The sequence below is a fragment of the Caloenas nicobarica genome, chromosome 8, assembly GCF_036013445.1.
Source record: "Caloenas nicobarica isolate bCalNic1 chromosome 8, bCalNic1.hap1, whole genome shotgun sequence".
Classification (NCBI taxonomy): Eukaryota; Metazoa; Chordata; class Aves; order Columbiformes; family Columbidae; genus Caloenas; species Caloenas nicobarica.
Genome location: NC_088252.1, coordinates 16,833,082 through 16,854,190, shown reverse-complemented (window position 1 = coordinate 16,854,190; position 21,109 = coordinate 16,833,082). Strand labels below are relative to the sequence as shown.

General features: G+C 39.9%; 1 protein-coding gene across 2 annotated transcripts in view; it reads right to left on the bottom strand.

The window, feature by feature from the left end:
• Window positions 1-21,109, bottom strand: part of FNDC3B (fibronectin type III domain containing 3B) — a 197,604-nt gene that overhangs the window by 97,449 nt on the left and 79,046 nt on the right. For both annotated transcript variants that reach the window (XM_065639992.1, XM_065639993.1), the window contains exon 4: window positions 3,829-3,905. In XM_065639992.1, the coding sequence (XP_065496064.1) occupies window positions 3,829-3,905 (77 nt within the window). The remainder of the gene's footprint in view (window positions 1-3,828; window positions 3,906-21,109) is intronic.

Genomic DNA, 21,109 nt, shown 5'->3' with positions numbered 1-21,109 from the left:
AGTCTGCATCACTATCTTTGTCATCCATCACATACAAACATCAGTATTAAATCTGTACCTTGAATCTGGAAAATAGGCAGAAGAACATCTACAATGCTGGCAATAATGTTGGGATATAATAAATCTAGAATTACACAGATCTTCAGGACCAATGCTCGTGAACCTAAAAGGATCATCACTTTATGGCTTGCTCCATATGAATACGAGATCTGCACAACCTTCCTTTTGTTCAGAGTGTTGGCGAGGATCATCTTGTTAAAGGATGACTTGATCGATCGCCGTCTACAAAACACAGAATCCCCATGAGCAGTAAGCCTTACAAAACCAGAAAGTCTGCAGCTAAAAGCTTATGCTACCGAAACATGGTTTCGGAGGAGAACACCTCTCTCAGGGCACAGAATATATCCAAGACCAAAATCCTGATTCCTGAGAATGTGATGGATTTTCTAACACTTTAAATGTCATTTGAAGACTCCTTTCTAGAAGTCTTTCTTTCTAGAAGTTACGCTCTAGTTCTGTCAAATGTAACGTGCCTGATGCAGGAATACTGAACTGCAGGACCATGGCTTGAGTTGTATAGTTCAAACTACACGACCACAACATTACCTCCTGACAAAAGGAGTCTTACTGGCATGAAGCATACTTCATACTGCAACTAGTAAGCTGGGCCTTTAGCCTTAAAATACCTGTGGCAGAGAACACATACTAACAGCTCTGTAAATAAAATCAGAAGTGGAGTTTCAAGCCAAATTTTCATGTCCAGCTACACATGAGCAATTCCTCAAACTCCAGTGGAATTGCTCCAGATTTATTTCAGAGAGAGCAGCTCTCAGCCAATAGCCCTTGGCAAACAAGTACACGATAGAGCTTTTGATATTTCCATTGCCCTAGTTCTCCTTATTAGAACACCCCAAATCCTCCTTCGAGCCTCTTCTCAAACATACACTGTGAAAAGCAGAAACAACAACCCATGAGATTGTCCTCAAATCTCATAGCTTGGCATCCAAAACATGATCTTTAATCTTCAGATTATGCTGACACCAGGCAGCTGGACTGCTCTGGGAGCTAAGAAGAGGAATTGGGCCACAGATCCCAAAGGCATATAGCCTCATGTGGACATCCCAGCCAAGGGCATGGTCCCAGGGCTCCTGTGGAAGAAACCAGCTCCATCCACAGCTTAGAACTGAAAGAGACATTAACAGCTTGTGCCCAGCTCCTGACCAAGTTGTAGGAGCTGCTCCCTTCTTGTCCATCAACATCCAGCAGTTGAAACGAAAACCGTTGACTTTGCAAGCATTTAATACAAATTTCTCTACCATGCCACCTTCCAAAATTAACTTTCTCAGTAGCAATATTGTCCACCAAGAACAGAGCAAGGAACTTTTTTTCTCTTTTATATTTAACTAACCCTTAGCCAACAAAGAATTGTGGAGACATGAACTCTGATCCGAGAGTTTCCATCTGCCAGAGATGCACAGCATCTCAGCAGCATCTGCTGAAAAGGAAATGCAAAATAACCAGTCTTTGAGAGTAAAACCATAGCATGGAAGATCTGAACTGGTGGTGTCTATTTGTCTTCTATTACTTCCCTGGACTTTTTCCTACCCTGGCTAAGCCTCATCATTAGGAACATCTCCTTAACATCACCAAACCTGGCTTCTAGTCACGACTACTAATATTGTCCTTAAAGTCTAGAAACAGAATCTAACTATTTTTCCACTGTTACCAGTGGAGCTGATCTTGCAGGGCACACAACCTCCTGCCCATTTTTTGCTGATCGTTTTCATAATACCAAAGAGGTAACGAAGCATCATTTTAATCTAGGATTGCAACCACTAGATAACTACTGTAATATTTAAGGCTAATATTCACAGCTACAACAGGCTTGGCATAACAAAACGGAAAAGAAGATTTCATGTCTTTTTTTAATAGGCATCGTTACTTTTCTGCAGGGGTATCTGCTTTCTGACTCTTCAATGTATACTTTAGGGACAAATCAAATAAAAACAAATATATTTTGATTCATATCTCAAGAGTGCATTACTTTGCTGTATCACTTTAAAGTCTAAATTTAAGTTGTGTTCTCATTGTTTATCATAAATTAGAGTTTTTAACTATGAGGCAATAGACAAAAGCAAGAGCAAATAAGGCAGGGACATTTACTACAATAAGAGCTAATTTGATTACTACACACTTCCAATTACTATTTAATGTGCAGCAGTCTGAAAGGCAAGAGGCTCAGTCGCCACACAGCAGAACACACATTCCGCTGCCGAAAACCACTAAATAGAGTTTTCCCCTAAAACTTTACAACATATTTTCCAGCTCCTTGGAAAAATTTCTTCAGAAGAGGGTTTTGGGTTGGGTGGTGGGTTTTTTTGTGGTGGTTTTTTGTTTTGGTTTTGTTTGTTTGTTTGTTTTTGTTAAGAAACTACTTAAAGGCTGCTTTAGAGGAATTATTATGGTGCCCCACAAAAAGCATTAAAGAGGAGCTGGGTTCAGACAGAGATACATCTGGAAGATTTCATCCCTCTGGTTTGGAAAGCGTTTCACTTACACCCAACCATTTATCTCAGTACAGGGGCTGAGAGGTATAAACTTTTTAATAACAAAAAGGTGTTAAAGTTATTTCAAAGGAAGAGTAAATCTTTTAAAAATTCCTCTGCATGATCTAGGTCAATCTATTCAATTAAGTGAGCCCATGAGGAGTATTACATTGCAAACGCTCTCGCAAAGCAAAGCCCAACCACCCGCCCCGGGATGCCTGGGGAGCAGGAGGACGCTGGACCACACTGCCGTCCTGCCCTCCTTCTCTCCTTGCTTGGTAACAGGGTCCCCTGCACTCGAGACATGTTTTCATGCTGTTCAAAAGTTAAAATACCACAGAGCAATTGCAGTACTTTGTGGGATTTGAGTATGACGCCATCCACAATTTTTCAGAATTACACAAGCTCACATGTTTCCTGAGGCGGGGAAGGGATCCCAAGACATCATCTATTTTCTACTTAACGAGATGCCAGAATATGTGTATCAAATGTTCATATGCTATTTATCAAGGATATCTAAAATCCTTTGTATACGTTTAATGAAGCTTTCAGTCCAGTTCAGGTCTCAATGAAAGTGGTGAAATTATTTGATTTATTGTATTTTTCACAGCTATTTTGCCTTACATCAACCTTTTTTTCTCTTTTTCTCTTTCGTTTTTTTTTTTTCTTTATTACTTCAGAAGGAGTCTAAGCTCAGCAGAAGATGGAAGGAACACAAACAAGTTGGTCATCTGAAATGGTTATTTACATAGAATAGCAATGGCTCTTCAAGAGTTCCAAAACCTAACAGCTTTGTGAAAGGCTTTCTCAATTTTTTTTACATAAACAGATAATTAAATCACATTTATTTCTGAAAACAAACCAAACCCCCCAGTTCTCAATACATTGCAGGATTTCTGCTGGGGAGATCTTGAGGATCAACAGCATAATTTACAGCTACAGCGGCTTCTTCTGTCACTTCCATCAGTCTTCTACCCCTTCTGACTGTCACTAAGTCATCGGCTAATAGAAGGAGAGAAGTTGCACATATAGGCTCAACCTGTATGCTTAACTTTTGCTAGTGTTAAAAAAAACAAAACCTGATGTACATACTGGTGTGTGAAGGTGCGCACACATGCTCACTTGTAAAAATGTGCGTCTACTGTCAGTAAAGAGAAGGAGTATGAAGATGTGTATTACAATTTTCATTAAGATATCTAAATTAAACTTCAAACAAGTAGACTTCTCTATATGGATCAATGCTGTTGCTTTTATACACATTTTAATTCTTCAGGAAGCATACCTGTGAGATATAACCAGGAGGCACATGAATAGGGGGAATGGATCCATTGGGTGACATCATGGGAACCTCTGCTGGTCCTAATAGAAAGAGAAATAAGATATTAGTTTTTTTCAGTTAAAAAAAACGCACAATTGCTCAGAAAGGCTAAAAATAGCTTTATTTTTGAAGCCTGCAATAACAAAATGAGCAGCTCCACTAATTTCTGGTATATGGAAAATGCCTTGCGCCACCATTCTGAGAATAAGATCATTGTTCAATGACTTTACCATATATTCAGTTTAAAAAATATTTTCATCATAAAACAACTAAAAACATAGACTTTATATTACCCTCTGATCAACTTATACAGCATTAAGCAGTAACACAATATGTCCTTTAGCAGCCCACAATTCCTATATTGAAATCTGGTTAAGTTATTCTTGTCGAAGGCATGGGAGTGGAGAACAAAGCAGAAACTGTGCAGCCTGGAATTAAGCAGCTCCCAAGGAAAGTGTCCAAATGTAGGGAAAAAAAAAATCACATATGTGAAAAACTATCTATTTAAGAATGCACAAAAGACCAAATTCATTATCTCAGCTATTCAGACTAACCTTGGAATGTGGTTATACAAGCAAGAAGCTTATGGTTTCCACTCCGAAATCCAGCCCTGAACATGCAAGTTCCATTTTCAGGCACTGAGTACAACTATAACAAAGCAAGTGCCATAACCATTTGACTTTTGCAAACAGAGCCTCACAGCTGAAAGAAAGCATCTAGATAAAATGGAAATAGCTTGCTCAACTGCTCATTGATTCAGCCATTAAAACTGGGAACATCACACAGAACAGTCAATAAAATGAAGCCCCCAAACATTAGATAGATGGTTGCAATGAGAGTTTACTACTTTGAAAAAGAAAAGTTAATTTCATTACTGTCTTATTACATATTCAAATGTTTGCATTAACCTTTTACACTAACTATTTGCCATGGATTAAGAAAATATTCACAGTCAAACTCTTGAAAAGAGCTGAGACAATTCTGCACCTGGCTATTGTAAATGGAATTTTAGCTTTGACTAATAATGCAAAAGACAACTTCATTAGTTTACCTGATGGAGAAGCCATCTAACTTCTCCAAATCGTATCACATTCTAGACAAGGAAGCTAAACACTAAAACATACGAAGCACTTCAGGCAAAGATGGGATCTAATGGCCTTTAGAAGTGACTGCCCCTGAAGTTTAGACAAATCTAATGAAATTCCCAACAGCAAAGTGAGCCGCAATCTGTTGTCTGATACCAGCAAAACCAGTCCACATTAAATTATCAGGAAGTCATTCTCTATTTACCTAGATTTTTATACTCCTCAGGCTGCTGATCGTACAATAAGCAGGAATTCTCAGCCCCTCAAAATGCAAATTACTCACAGGAATCTGCCCCAGTTATTTAGGTCTCCTCTGATCTTGGTTCGTTTTCTCTATCCAGTTATTTATAGTCTAATCAGCATATATGGTTTTTACCCGTCACATCTAGATCTGAAATATGGTAATTTATCAAGTGTATTAAGCACATAGAAACTCCAAAGTTTAAATTAAAAGAAGTCATTTTAGGCTCTTCATACTTCCCTATATTTAACTATGTAGAGAACTTCACCTATACTACAGCCCCAATAAAAAAAAGTCAATATTACTTCTTATTCAGCTCATATGTGTTCTCTTCCCTCACCTTATTCTATAGTCCTTTCAACATTATATATCTCCCCAGAGAGTCAATAATTTTAGTGTGAATGGAAAAAAAAAAAAAATCAGCATGAGTAGTAAGCAACTATTGGCAGGAGTTGCCATTTAAATGGCTCTATTTAAACCCATCAAAAATAGGAAGTGACAACTGGTTACAAAAGGAACTTCTCATAGATGTTGAGTAAGTGTGCTTTACCTATCAAAACATCTCCGAAAATTTCTTTTGAAGAATAAGGTTTTATATTTTTTCCTCTGAATCTACTCCGGTCTATATACACTGCCAAGTTTCACTTCACAGTAAGTTGGACAGTACATCTGTACGTAACAGTCAATGCCGATAAACACACATTTTTGGGAGACACAATACACACTGGATTATCAAACACTCTTCAGTTCTTCAGGATGGAACATGCCTGAGATTAGGTAAAATGAACATTTAACATTGTTACACGACTCATTGTCAGTGACTTCTCAAATGTGAAAAACTGCAAGGAAAAAAGTCATTATGAAATCAAAAATCCTCAGTTTAAACAAACAGTAATTTAAATATTACATATAAATGTTGCTTAATAGACTAAAGCTTTCATGTTCAACTTGTTTGAGCCCCTCACCAAAATGTAATCTAGTTATAGTCATACTGGCTCTAGCCAGTCTCTCTCAAACACAGGTACTCTGACTTGGAAACAAATTCAAAAACGGAACAGTTGTGGAGCTTCTACATACAGATCAGATAGTCTCTATACAACAAATGAGAAACACTTCGCTCAGCATGCCTCATATCTATCCTTCTTAACCTTGTGCCAGCTGCTCATATGGAGTTGTGATCTACCTGCAGGAAGAAATCAAACTCCCACACTGATACTGTTGACTGTAACACTTCCACTTCATAAAAAAAATGAAATTGTGTTTTATCATCAAAACATGCACCATGCAAGACAATTCTTAACCTTTCGTATGACCCACAAACTGTTAAAGTCATTTGAATAACAGGTTTTAAAAGAACGACAGCCTAGTGATTTGCAGCTAGATTTTGTTTCCAGTGCTTTGATTTCAAGGTTAGCCAAATGACTTTAGCATACATTACTTCATCTCTCTCATCAACAGTATCAAAACAACTTCAAGTGGTAGTGGCTAAAATACAGACCCCATCTCCACAGCATGATGAGTCTCAGGAATTATTAAAGACGATTCTTGCAATGAAATGACTTACCAGTTCACACTCACAAAATTTAAACTTTTTTGGTTTGGTGGCGGGTTTTTTGAGTATTTTTGGTTATGTCAAATATTTTTGAACTGTTAAAAAGTCGACATTTAGAGAAGGATGTTCCTCAGTTGGTTGTATTCACAGGATGGATATATGTAATGTGTCCTCTATGGAATTAGAACTTTGCAAGTTTTAATTGAAACTCATGGTTCAATACAAAATTTAATTTAAATGAGAAAAAGGCAGTTTGTTCTAACACAGATGCTGTACACTGAAATGAGCTCGCTCTAATACTTTTCAAACCTGTTAACAAACAGAGGCCGTCTCCCAAGTTCATAACGAAACCGAGCCAGAAGAGCTTTGGCCACTTCTCACTGACAAAGCAAGAGCCCAAATTCCATCCTGAATGCAGACACCGTGAATACAGAGCGTCTCCATCAGCTTCTGGAGGGCTGCCCCAAAATGCTGGAGCTGGCTCCATCCAAGATGCAGGTGCAAGGAAATTAATCCCCCACCTCTGAAATAAGAGGAGAAGCAGGGGAGTCAGAAGGCACCCAAGTCCATCAGCCAGGCAGGTGACAGACCACACTCATCTCCTGCTCCACAAGCACAAAGTTTTCATATTTATAACACGTATTAATAATTAAGCGACAGTAAAAGAGGCGACTCGGTCTCCTATTGTGGCAGAGCTAACGAACAGCTTGGCACAGTAAGAGCCTCTCCTCCTCCTCCTCGCCACATGGTCCCTCTTTGCACTGCTCTGTCACTCCTCTGACACGCGGAAGCTAATTATTTTAACCATTTTTGATAACCAAAAAGGTTTTGCAAATCTGCAGCCTTTTAAAAAACACCTGCACATTTAGTCTGACAAAAATGACAACAATCATTCTAACCCCTCTTGTATAACGGGTTATTGTGTGAAGCGGCAGATTAAAGCAAGTCTCTGTCTCTCAGTGCCCCCACCAAGAGGTTGTCACTTCTTCTGGCCATTTTTGTTCCTTCAGGAATCATGTCACAATCTTCTTGAGAAATTTCCATCCCAAGGTTTTCAAGGCTAATTATAGCTTTGGTTGCAATCCATTACACATTTAAAATTCTTGTATAAAACCAGTTTTGGAATCGGTGTGCTTTTTTCTTGTTCCTGAGTGACCTTTTATGCACGCATTAAAGATCGCTTTAGTTTAATTAGGTTTTGTCCTTAAATTATAGAAGCCAAAATATGGCATTTCAGTTCCTCCAACTATAGCAATGCATCTTTCATATTCCTTTTTTTTTTTTTTTGCATTATAGGCCAAAGAAGTAATTTTAATACATTACTTTCCTTTCCTCACTGCTTATAGAGCATTGCTTTTCTCCCTTTGTTACTAAATTATGACCACCCACTGTAGAGTATTTTTCACATCCAGTTCCAGCACATGGGCATGTGTTTTATTCCTCATTTCTACTGAGCATTTTGCGTAGCTGATTACTAACCCTACCAGGCTTTGTTACGAAGTTCCCATTTTGAGACCAGCTACTGAAAACTCTCTGAAGTTCAGGAATTTCTCGGCCCTGTTTCTAGCAAACATGTACTAACAACATTTCACACTGCAATACCTGCATTAGCAGAGAACAAGAAATTTAGTGATTTGGGCACTTTTGCTTTGAAATTTAAGAATCCTGTGTATTTTAATAACAAGAACGTACTGCACTAGGTAATTAGAAAATTAAATCCAGCCACATAAATGTGCTATTTTTTATAAAGCTTAACAGTTATAAGTAATTCATGAAACAGTATTATGCCTTCCTCTGATTCACAACAAAACTGGTATCACATCTTCCACTACATAGGGTGCTTCTCAGGAAGCAAATCTCTGAAGCAAGAGGTGTGACCAAACGAAAATGAAAGATAATTAAAGGGCAAATTGGCTGCTTTACTAAAACAAATGACCCAGGACTTGCTGACCTTGGCCAGGACCCAAGGGTTTGCATTTTCACATGGATGAGCAGCTGTTCCGGAACAATTTCCTCAATGAAATAAGCACAAACAGACCCCTTTGCACCGTCAGGCACATGTGTCTTCTCCCTCCACTTGGTTATTCTCAAAGCAGCTTACGGACCAAACAAGGTGATGACAAGGAAAATAAAATTTAAAAAAAAAATCCTGGATTCTTCCATTCATCTTCCTTCCTTTGCAGTAAAGGTGTGGTGAACATTTTTCCCAGCCTTTCAGCTACAGCCTAAAACTGCTTGTTAGGCCAAGCTAACATGAGTACGTCAGGCCACTTGATAAAAACCTTTAAAGTAGGATGTAAAGAGCTCTCACATATACATACCACCATGATTTTGAGGTGCAGTGTCTCCTAGAGAAGAGCTAATTCAGGTGCTAACTCAGTTCTGCTCACACACAGTAGAAGGCAGCAGAAGATTCAACTCCCAGGTGTCTACTTAAGTTACTAGGACACAGGATCTTAAATTTGCTGCTGATCAAGATATGAATATTTGTCCTTAGATGAGTATGAATTTGTAGATGAAAGCAACTCCACAACTCCATATTAAAGAGAAAAGAAGGAGCAGTTTTTACAATATTAAGTGCTTGAGGGCATAAAACCGCAGCTTTAAAAAATACCTTTGGAGAGGTCTGAGATGTCAGGAAAAATCCTACCTATGCTATATTCAACCTGCCATAGGTGGGGTCATGAAAGATGCAAAAATAACATTATCAATAGCGCTTACCAAAGTGCAGGGTTAATGAAAGTGCCCAGCACTTGGCCATCCCCATGGCACCAGCTCACGCAGCATATACATTTTATACAGCTTATCCATACATATTTGTCATATTTTTAATGTGAATAAAAGGATGTCTACCACACGACCATTCACATTGCCTGGCACCTCAATTGTTTATTTTCTACCCAGATCACAGTTCAGTGGCATGAAGTAATTCCCTTCACCTTATAAGAGCAGTACAAAAGCATTACCAAACATTCCCAAGTTTAACAGAGATGTCCCCATGGATTTCAAATGATCTTGGATCATGCATCAAATGATTATTTAGATGCAAATGAAATATCAAAAAAAAAAAAGTATCAGCCTGAGGTCTCCTGTATGGCTTAGCCATTGAACACATTTACCTGAATCTGTCCATGCAAACAGGGGGTTTGAAAGTGGAAACCGAAGCGCTTTCGATGTGGGTAAAATGTGTTTCTTAAACTCCTTTGCAACTTCTATGACTGCTTTATGTTTTTTCAATATCCTTTCTAAATCCTCTGACTACATTAGAAGCCACAAATTATAACAGCTTTTTACCCTCCGCCCCATCCCAGACTATCAAGTTAATTTGTCATAAGCACTTAAAAAATAAGGTTATAAAAACCGGACTGGTCTGCGTTTCAGTACGTTATTATTAACATTAAACTAAAATCACGTGTATTTGATTTACATGTTCACTACTTGGATCTTACAGCCACAGAGCCTACAATAATCTCCAGTCTACAGTCTGGGTTTGACTGATGCATTCAACATGTGCAAACTCACTCAACCAAATATCAAACCAAAATACTCAGAAATCTGTTGCAAACACATCAAGCAGACAGCTCCAGGAACTTTTTCTGGCTTATTTGCATGACAGGACCTTTGCTGTTTACACTAAAGACCCTTGAAAAATGGTTTATTTTACCTTTGTTTGCTACTTGACCTGCTACACATCGCAGAAGGCTCAAGTACATTCAATTTGTAGTTAAACAACAGCACTCTACACTTCAATATAAGAACCAAGAGATTCTAACTTCGCAGCATGCTCTTCTCCACTGTGTGCCTCCCAGATGTTGCGTTCTGATTTGGGGCATATTCTAGAAATAATACAGTAACCCATAAAAACAGGAAATGAACTCAGATGCATCAGTTGCTCTGAACATGCCCTGTTCAGAGCCATCTCAGCGCTACAAGCTGTTACGCAGAGGCTGCATTGTATCCGAATTTGAAGAGGAAAGTAGGTTAAATTCTCATTTTTAGAACTACGAATTAATAAATTTTCAAACAGCAAATGTATGTTTCAAACACTAAGTGCATTGCATTTTGAGATATTTACACTGAGAGCATAAAGAATTGTCTCACTCCTCACCTGCAGGACCTCCCATGCCATCCTGCACACCTCGCTTTTTGGGTTCCTCACACTTCACTAATTTAACAAGAGGGTCCAAATGAAGTCAATTGGCTCCATTAACAGCCTTGTGCACCAAGAGCTTCTCCTCCTGACGTGGGGTTGGGAGGGGACAAGACGTGCCCGGGACAAGTACCTGGTCCCACAAATACTGAAGTATTAGGAAAGGTTAAACAAGTATAATTGTTCAGCCACAGAGAATGGAGATGGGCAAGGTAGATTCTTCATGTCTCCTGCTATTCTTGTACATTCCCGGGTGGGTTTTCCCTGGTTTTTTGTTTGTTTGGTTTTTAATAGGCCCATATGATTCTAGAGTTTCAATTTACAGGCAGCATTTTGGACTGGAATATTTTTGTTGTTGTTTTGAACAGAAATGGAGTATTTTGCTGCCCTAATCTGGACAAACAAGTGGGATTCTTTTGCTAAAATAGACCTTTTCTGATGGTTGGCTCATCAGCCGCTACTGCAAAAACACTTGCAAAGAGTATGTTGCAATACTTCAAGCGTTGAAAATAAGCATACTCCCATGGCAATTCCTCAGATGGGCTTCAGATTGTAAATCATAGATGTCTAGACTAAAACACCAGAGACAAACATCTGTCTAAAATCAGTTGACTTGAATGGCAAATACTGTTAAATAAATTAGGACTATGCTGGAAACAAAGAGAAAAACCAACTAAGTTGAAAACATCTGAAATTAATCCATTAGCACACAAGCCACAACACAATAACCTGAAACTCGAGAGACACTCATTTCATGATGAACATTAGCCCAGGATGACACCGTAACATCTGAAGCAGGAGCACAAAAGCTTTTCTGTGACCCAGCTCCATGTTACCCCACAAGGACTCACAAATCCATCCCCAGAACATCTGGCTGGAGTGGGGCTTCACAAGTGTGGCTGTGGGACAAAAAATGAGATGTCTGATGCAGGGTCACACGGGAAGCTTGACGGAACGTAACTGGACACAAATCCAGAATAGGGTTTAGGTCATAAGGCAATACTAAAGCCTGAATAAATCTTTGGACTCTTAAAGACCAGTAGAATATTGCATAGAAAAATACTCTACTTTGGGGGGGGAAAAAAAAAAAAGAAAAAATCCTCCTTGTATCTACTAATTTTTTCCCCTTGCATGACCACTTGTTTTATAATAGAAATACGCCAGAAAGCCAGTGGATGAACAGAGAGCAGTACTACCAAGAGAGGTGAGATGGAAGAGACACTGCACAGAAAACCACAGCCTGCCCTTTGCAGGAAGCTCCAAGACAGAAAAAGAGACCGCAGAGATGAACTCAGAAATGAGAGAAACGCAGCAATTAACTATTTCTAGGGGAAACGCATGTCACAAAATGAGCATTATTTTATTTTTGCACCAGTTATTAACAACTTCATTACTTACATACTATGCAACGCTATTTGCCTGGTATCAATAGAATTTATTTATTTGTAGAAAGACAAACAAAAAGCCAAAAGACATCATCAGGCATGGAAGTTCAACTACGGACATTATTTTGCCTCTGCGATTTTGAAAGAGCTCTTCAACACGTTCTAACTATGTCAATGCTTTTTGGGGAGTGTGTGTGCATGTGTTCACTTTCTGGCACATTTATGAAGTGACATTCCCTTTTGCAAAAAGTTTTGTTATGTGCAACAGGTTTATACAAATGCTAAGCAAGTGGCTTTGAGCACAACTTCCATTAAAGGTTGCAATAATTATACAACATCCCTTTTCTGCAGTAGTAGAAGAAAATGCTCCAATTATTCATAATATAATTATTGCATTCCCATGGCAACACCAAAAGGACTGTACAATCAGCAGCAGACTCAAAACCAAGCCAACAATAAAGTTACACTGTGCGTTCTCTGCCACCTGTCCCAAATGAGACAGTAATTAGGCGATGGCTATTCTTTACCTGTCCACCCACAGCAAGAAATATCATCCAGCCAGTGAAAATTAAAGCAAAAACTTTCAAACCCACTGCCCGCCTAGAGCTGAGACAGTGCCACCAGTCATCATGACAGGGGCTGACAAGTTTTCTTCCTGACATGTTTGGATCCTGGACTTCGGTGAATCATCCAAATTTCTCTATTCGAATGTGCTCATCATAAACAAAGCAATTAATATCCACCTGCCACAAACAAGCACTTTTTATCGCATGGGGGTGGGGAAGGAAGGAGAATCATTGACACTGAATTCTAAGTTTTCAAATGCAATAAATGGAGTTTCTTGTTGGCTATAGCAACTATGAAACTAATTTACCATACAAAACATTCATCGTGTAGTTTGTTGGAGATTAAAACTGCCCTGTCCTCCAGGGAGTAAGCATTTCAACTGGGCATCACCCTTCAGCAATTTTTTAGGGGAACAACATACGGCTTGGTATAACACAGAGGTTATTAAAAAAGTTTTCAAACATATGTGCAAAAAGTTTTCCTTTCAGTGGCTTCCAGGTCTCCAGCGTGTCCATCCCAGCCAAGGAAGAAAAGCCCGGCCTTGCAGGAGAACCTCCGCTCAGGAGGCTCCATGGGCGCAGTTGCATTGGAATAATCACACTAATGGCATAACTGCCAGGCTAACGAGGTTCCCAGAGGGATCACCCCAGCACTGCAGAGCCCAACCATGACAACTCCACCACAGGGTCTGGAATGTGCAGAAAGCGAGTGGGGTGCAGGGAGAGGCATTTATCCTCTTTGCGACTATTCAAGGAATGCTCTTGATTTCCTCTTAACAACTTTAGGCTGTAAAAGCTATCTACTGAATTATTTTAATTTCTCAGTAATTGAACTCTACTGTTGGGATCTAACATCTCAGCAAGTGAAGAGTCCAAATTCAATACTACAGTACCTCTCCTTAAAAAGCAAGGGGAGGGAAGGGAAGGGGCAGCTAAGAAAATATATATAGTGCATTATTTTTTAAAAAAATATATAAAATTTTCAAAAGCTAAAAATTCTGAGTTATAACTTTGGTCCCTGCGGCTGCAGGACTGTATGTGCTAACAAGGGCAAGGACTGTGTGTGCCAGACAGAAATGGGGAGCACAGTAGCCTTGACTTAATCTGACCGATTAAAACACAAGTCTTACCCACCTTGTTTCATATAGATTATTTTTGAGTACTGAAAAAGAAAAAAGAAAGAAAAATCACTCCTACTAGCACTTCTGTACCTAAACAATCATCAAATGTTCATGTTCTAAGGTAGAAACTATCATTTCTGTTCAAAATCTCTCAAGTGCGAATGGTATTTCTACGCCCGCAAAACCACACGCAGAGATGACTGCGTGACTTGCGTGTTGCCCCCACAACCAAAGTGCTTCTCTATCAAAGGAAGAAAAAAATCCACAGGCACATTCTTTGTTTTCTTTCTTCTCACTTCCACCTGAGCCGTTCCTAGAAAGCTCCTCCAGCTTAGTGAAAGCATAAAAACAAAAATGCATCTGACTGCCAGATCTATACATCATATAGTGTCCCCACAGCCTGGTGGGAGAGGCTCAGCCCTGGGACTCTCACCCCACGGTCAGGATGATGGTGCCTCTGGTAAGAGTCTCTGCAGCAGCACAAGGTGTTTCTCCACCTGAACCCCATCCCTTCAGCTGCTCCAAAACAAACCGCTTTGTTTGTACGGGGTCAAGCACTGAACGGCATCGCTTTTATTTCTAAACCACTTCAGCGATCCCCATCAATCAGGCAGCACCGGCAATGAAGGGACAGGAGTACCTGGAGGCAGTGTTGCTGCACATCCAACAGTATTTGTCTAGTAGTGAGGAAAACAACTCACTGAGTCCCAGCACACAATTAAAAAAAAATAGAAATAATGAAAACAATTTGTGCTGGTGACTCAGAATCTCCACCGCTTGAAGAAAGCCCTGCTTCTGTAACACCGCATCACTCTGGCTTCAGATCTATTCTCATGGGTCTCAGGCTCGTGACTCAACTGTTTTCCTCTGTATTTGCTCAAGCAGTTACACATCAAGAAGTTGCTGAAATTTGCAGGCATCATAGAATGTGGCTAAAAAGCAAATGATCTAGAGAAATTACAATATCGCTGGAGAATATAAAAAAAAACCCAACACTTATTTTGCTTGGAAGTCTACAGAAATTACACCTCATCAACCTTTCTGGTTACAGACTGCATTGTTTACCACAAGCCTTTCTGATGTTAAGATTGCAACAAGGTTTTACAACTGTGTTGGAAACATCAGAAAAAACATCCTGGAGAAACACTCCTCATGCACTTCTACTTTATTTAATGGGTTAGCTTCATTATGTTAAGCTCAGAGCACTTTTCCTCAACCTCTATCTCACTTCTAAGATTGCTGCCTTTATTTCAGACCTAGAAATGGGTTTCTGCCCCCAAAATGTGATGCATTCAGAAAAGAATACTTCATGTCACAGGCATGTCTTTCTTCAATAAGCTTCTTGCTTTCATTTGCAGCATCCCTGAAGACCTAATGCAGTGATTTTTTTTTTTTTTTCAAATGCAAAGAATTCCAAGTTTTGACCATGAGCTTCTCACCCCCTTTCCTTCTGCTGAAAAACCAGGCAGCCACTGAAGTTTCTGTTGCATACCCTTTGTATCAAACTCCTCAACTCCAAATTTCGTGTGCAGGTTACCCCGGCCTTGAAAAGCAAATTGGCCTTTGATTTGTAGGCAATACCACCACCTGACATTATTTTTAGCCAGAGAAACTGAACATGCAATGTTAAATATTTCACGTTGAACCCCAGATGTGAGCTAGTGGGACAATCTAGCACGATGGAATTACAGTCACCTCACTTACTTGTCAGGAGAAACATTAGTATTAAAAGTCTACATCTTGCATGTCATGGCATTCAAGAACCTCTCAGCCCCATCGTACATTATCTTGCAAGCTATAATACCTGCTTTTAAAGGAGAGCCCAACAAAGAAGAGAAACAATCAGATACTGCCACATCAACAGCAAGAGAAAGAATCAGGAAACCACCAGATCACTCCCCCTCAATACCCAAGATTTGCCAAGACACACAACAATCTAGAGCCAGAGCGAAAGAAAACAACTTAAAGAATTCTCTGAAAAAGGTCATTTGTCACTCTGCGTTTTGCCCTACATCTGAGGTACATTAAACGAATATAGTTGTCATTAGGGAAATCATCTTTTCTAAAAACTTTGCTGTGTCAGCATCATAGAAATATTGTTCCACACCATATGTTTTAATGATTTACCTCCTTTGCCTCTCTCTTTTCTACATCTGTGCACAGATATACATGTATTTACATACACTAAGGCTACCATGCATACGATCAATAATTCTGAAAAATTAAAACCAGTGATATTTTAGCCTATAAATTTGTGATCGTGAAAGATTTCAATCTATTCCATGTGATAATACTCTAGCCACACTATGTAAAGTTCTGAACAATGCAAAATGCCCTACAATGACACACGTAGGAAAATAACTTTTCCAGTGATTGAATGCACAATGAAATGTTCACATTTCTAACAGTCAACCAAAACAAAGGATATCACTATGTCAAATCACTAAGCCACAACTTTGAAGTGAGCTGAAAATTTCCCAACTAAGCTTTTCCTATAAAAAAACCCCATGAGTTTGTCAGAATCAAAATATTTCATGTGAAAACTCTGATAACACTGATGTAAAAACTACGCTGGCTTTCATGTCACAATTGGTACCACCATGCCACTGGCTACCAGGACTTTAAAAGACCTGACAAAATAAAGACACTTTCCAGGATCCTCTTTCATCCCCTACAGCAAACATGTGGCCAACCGATAGGAAGTTACCCTAGGCTGCTCTGCCCCTGGGCTGCCAGTCATCTGAAAAAAATATGCTACGTTCTAAAATGCCAAAGGGAGACACTCACACCTTTGCACAATAAATCATAGTTCCATCTTTACAGCCATCAGTCTTGCTATGTGACGCAGAAGCCACAGCTGGAATCCACAAGGCTGATTCTGTATTAGCTGGTGGTACAAGATATATGGAGATAATCCATAAACGTGCATACTCAGCCCATTTTTCCTACAAAGGCCAGGTCCACATGAGATTTTGGTAGGATGCAGCCATAATGAAACACTTCCCTACAGTTTACTCTGCTTTAAAACTGGGCTTTCGGATTATCCAGACAAATTTGTTAAAGGATCATCTGTTAAAAATTGCTACTCCAATTCAACTCTTCCTGCTTTAAGATAAGTTTCTTAACATCAAACACTTACAGATATTTTATAGTCCAGTATACTACACTGGATCCATTAACCAAAGCCGTTTACAGGTATTGTATAGAACTGTGCACCATATCAGGATATTTTATCAGCATCTTATAGTACAGTAAGCTATGTAAACCTCAGAGAGTGAATTAACTTCCACCAACAATTTATAATATACTGTGAAGAGCTTATAGACACTCAGACATGGTTAATTTTTTCTTTGAAGTTTTCTCGCTATAAATGATCGACTACATTTCATGTCAATACTGTCTTGAGAATGAGCTGTCACTATACAAACAGTGACAGCAGTAAAGTCCTTCCTTCCTCCCTCTCCCGCACACAAAAGTCTAAGAACAAACACATTCTTGTTATTTCTTAGAGAACGTGCACACCGTAAAGTTCCAAGCAGGACTCGGCAAATTCAAGATTTTTCATATAGTTTTAAAACCCATTTTTATCTCCAGCAACTTGCACTCTTCAGATCAGCTTTTCCTTCCATGTAAAAAGCTCTCTAACTTCGGAACTGCAGAATTGCTTGTGAAGCATTTTGAAAACAAAAATAGATGAGCAGTTCACTTAAAGGAATTATAATCCATGTTTACTTAAGTTAGACATAAATACAGTTAGGGAATGGGAGAACGGTTCTCGGGGGAGGGAATGGAACAAGGGTGAAATTTTACTTGTGCTACAAAGAGCCACAAATTACTATACTACTTATTGCAATTTTCAGATTGATTCACCAAAATCATATATGGTTATCTGTACTATCCAACTGAATATCAGACGCATAGAGTCATGCTTGTGTAAAATCTCTAACGCTGGATGAACTTGCACAGGTAACGGAGCAGTCCAAGCAAATGCCGCTGTACAATCAGGCATTACTATGGTAATTTTCCAATACAGAAGTATGTTTACAAACTACAACTGAAGGCTTAGAAGATTAAATATATTATTTTACAGACACTATTTTAGCCTCTTGGAAAAGTGTTATGATGAACTTGTTAGCGACAGCCAAGATTTTTTTCAAAATAAGTTGAATGGTATGTTAAAAATCTACATATTTTTTTTGGCAAGAAAGAGATACAGCAACATTTTGTTGTAAAATAAAAGTTTAAATCTAAAAATACAGCAGAAAATGGTAAAAAGCCCGTCCCTTTTTTTCAACTTCCTTCCCTTCCTGAACCCCTGCATTAAGGCAATGCTCTCATACAGTCACTAAAGGTTTTTTGACACTGCAGCGGGCTGAAAGGAATATTTCTCTCTCTCTCTCACATTCAGAAAGCCTGAGCACAAGAGGAGCTATTCAGGCCGTGATGGAGTGCCTCACAGAGACTGCAATATGTTCCCAGTTGGCAAGCAGAGATCTGTTTGGACAGTGAGCCCAGCCATCCCCTCCGCAAACACCAGCATTCCTGTGCCTCGGCGGCACGGAGCACCACGGGCTCTTGTCGAGGGCTCTTGCAACCCATCAGGTTCAGGCTCCAGAACAAACACCTCTTTGTGCCGTGCTTACCATTCAATAGGCTTCACAAAAAAAAAGAAAAAGAAAAAAGAAAAAGAACAACTGTCTCCCTCCACTCAGCACTAGGTTTGGATCCAAAAAAATACTCAAAAGCTGAAAAATAGGGAGGAAATGCCATGGAATTATATTTAAGTATATCTTTAGTAGCTTAAACTTCTGGACGACATTACCAATCTGTCATCGGACACTTATCGGATTCCTAATGCTATGGCTTTTTGAATGTTTCTAAAGCAACAAATAAAAATCACCAAGTGACAAACAGACTGGAAAATATTAATATTTGTGTTCCTGCAAGTAAGCAGTGGATATTAAGAACTAAAATATCACCCCCGGCGAAAGCAACAGCAAGTGTCAGCTTCTGCACAGTATCACCAGCGCCTGGTGGGAGCCTGCCCTGGACCTGCACGCGTGGGCAGAGCTTCTGCCTCTCCTGAGCACATCTGCTCCAGAATGCAGCATGGGGGTATTTACAGACACTTGTCAGCCTCCCGTCAGCCAGCGGTGAGGAGCTCCAGCCCTGGCCAGGGTGAAGACACAAGGACTGAGTCTTCACATCTGCTCTCCCTTCCCTTTGCTCCACCTCACGGCATCCTGCAGGAACCAGCTCCATTCCCGGCGCCGGCTGCAGCCTCAGCTCCTGCCGCAGGGAACCCAGAAGTCTCTCAGATACAAAGAGACTCTGACACATGGCACCAGGCCGCCAAGCCATCAATGGCACTAATTAGCTTTGTCTCCATCTTAACTATTGCACTTGTTGAAATTCATTAACACAATCCTAACAGAGAGATCTGCAACTTCTACATATTTAATCAAACATCCTACTTCAAATAGACTCATAAAGTATCAGAGAAAGAAACACAAAACTACAAACTACACAAGAAAAATCACTATTTGAACACACTAGGTTATGTCACAAAGTCAAACAGGTATAGTCCTTACTTTACCTTAGTCCCACATACCATCCCAAGTCTGATGCTTGTCCCCAGTGCATTTAGTAGCTGGGCTGGAGGTGGGTTTTTTTGGTTTTGTGGCTTGTCTGTGGTTGGGATTTCAGATGGGGATAATTCTGAGATTAAAAGTAGGAGAGGTTTTCTACTGTGCTGTACTGTGATACGTGTTGTTCATGAACAACCACCAGGCTTGACACAACCATGCTTGGTCCTAAGGCCGGTATCAGGTTAAACAATCAACATTATCCTTTGTCCAAAATATCTGAGTTTATTGATCTCTAGGTTTCCCCCTTCAGCACAAAATCAGACCTCTGCTTCTGATTCCAGCTTGTAGCCCACTGTTGGTTTCCAGCAGCTATGACCAGCAAAGTCTACTCACCTATTGCAGTCTTTAGCCGGAGTACATTGAGCATGCACAGTGTTTGGAGAACTGAGCTGTCAAAAGTACAAACCCCTCGAGCTCACAAACAGTTAAACACTTCCTCCAGTGCCACCTTCCCTGGGTTGAAATACAGCCTGTGTGATGGACATTGCTGAGCTCTCCTCCCTGGGATCCAGTGGTAGGACGTGTGGGGATTCAAAGCTGCACCAGGGGAGGTTTAGACTGGACATGAGGAAACCCTTCTTCACCGAGAAGGTGGCTGAACACTGGAACAGGCTTCCTGGAGAGGTGGTCGATGCCCCAAGCCTGTCAGTGTTTGAGAGGCATTTGGACAATGCCCTTAACAACATGCTTTAAGTTGTGGTCAGCCCTGAATTGGTCAGGCAGCTGGACTAGATAATCGCTGTAGGTCCCTTCCAGCTGAAATAGTCTGTTCTATTACACACTGGGAGAAGGGACCATGAGGACCTGAAGATGGGATGGAGGCACTGCTTCCCAAGGCAGGAGGAGGGGAGGCTGGGAAGAGGAAACAAAAACCCAGCAGGAACAGAGAGGACTCAAAGGCATGTACATACAGTTTGGGCACCTTCTAATAAACTCCTTGACATGCTTGTTCGATGAAGAGGAGTAAATTCCTTCTCGACAGCTTCAAAAGGCATTGTGCAGAGTAGCAGGAGGAAAAAGGTAAGTGTGAGCCCTGAAACATATGGGTGTTTTTTGGTTTGGTTTTGGTTTTTTTTCTCCTTTTTTTTTTTTTTTTTAAATTTTCATCCCAATTTCCAAGGCCACTCACTGGCAGCGCTGTGTCTCTCAGGTACAGCCCTCCACTCTGCACAGATCATCAGCAGAGCTCCAGAAACATTAGCACAGCTTCTATGTATGGAAAAAGTCTATATTTACACTGCAATAATACACCGCTCACCGTGAGCCTAAAAATCAAGCCCAACTGAAGGGCTCTCTCTAAATGAGGGGGATGGGGGTCTCTTTAAATATAAAGTGCAACAAAATTATACCACGGAAACTCTGGGATATTATTCAAACCATGCACATGAATAAAACATCCCACTTTTGCCAAGTTTTGTTTGAGCTGACTTCAGCTTTCTGCTTAAACAAACCTCAGGCAACACTGACATCATTTGTAGCAGAGGCAGCATTTTATTT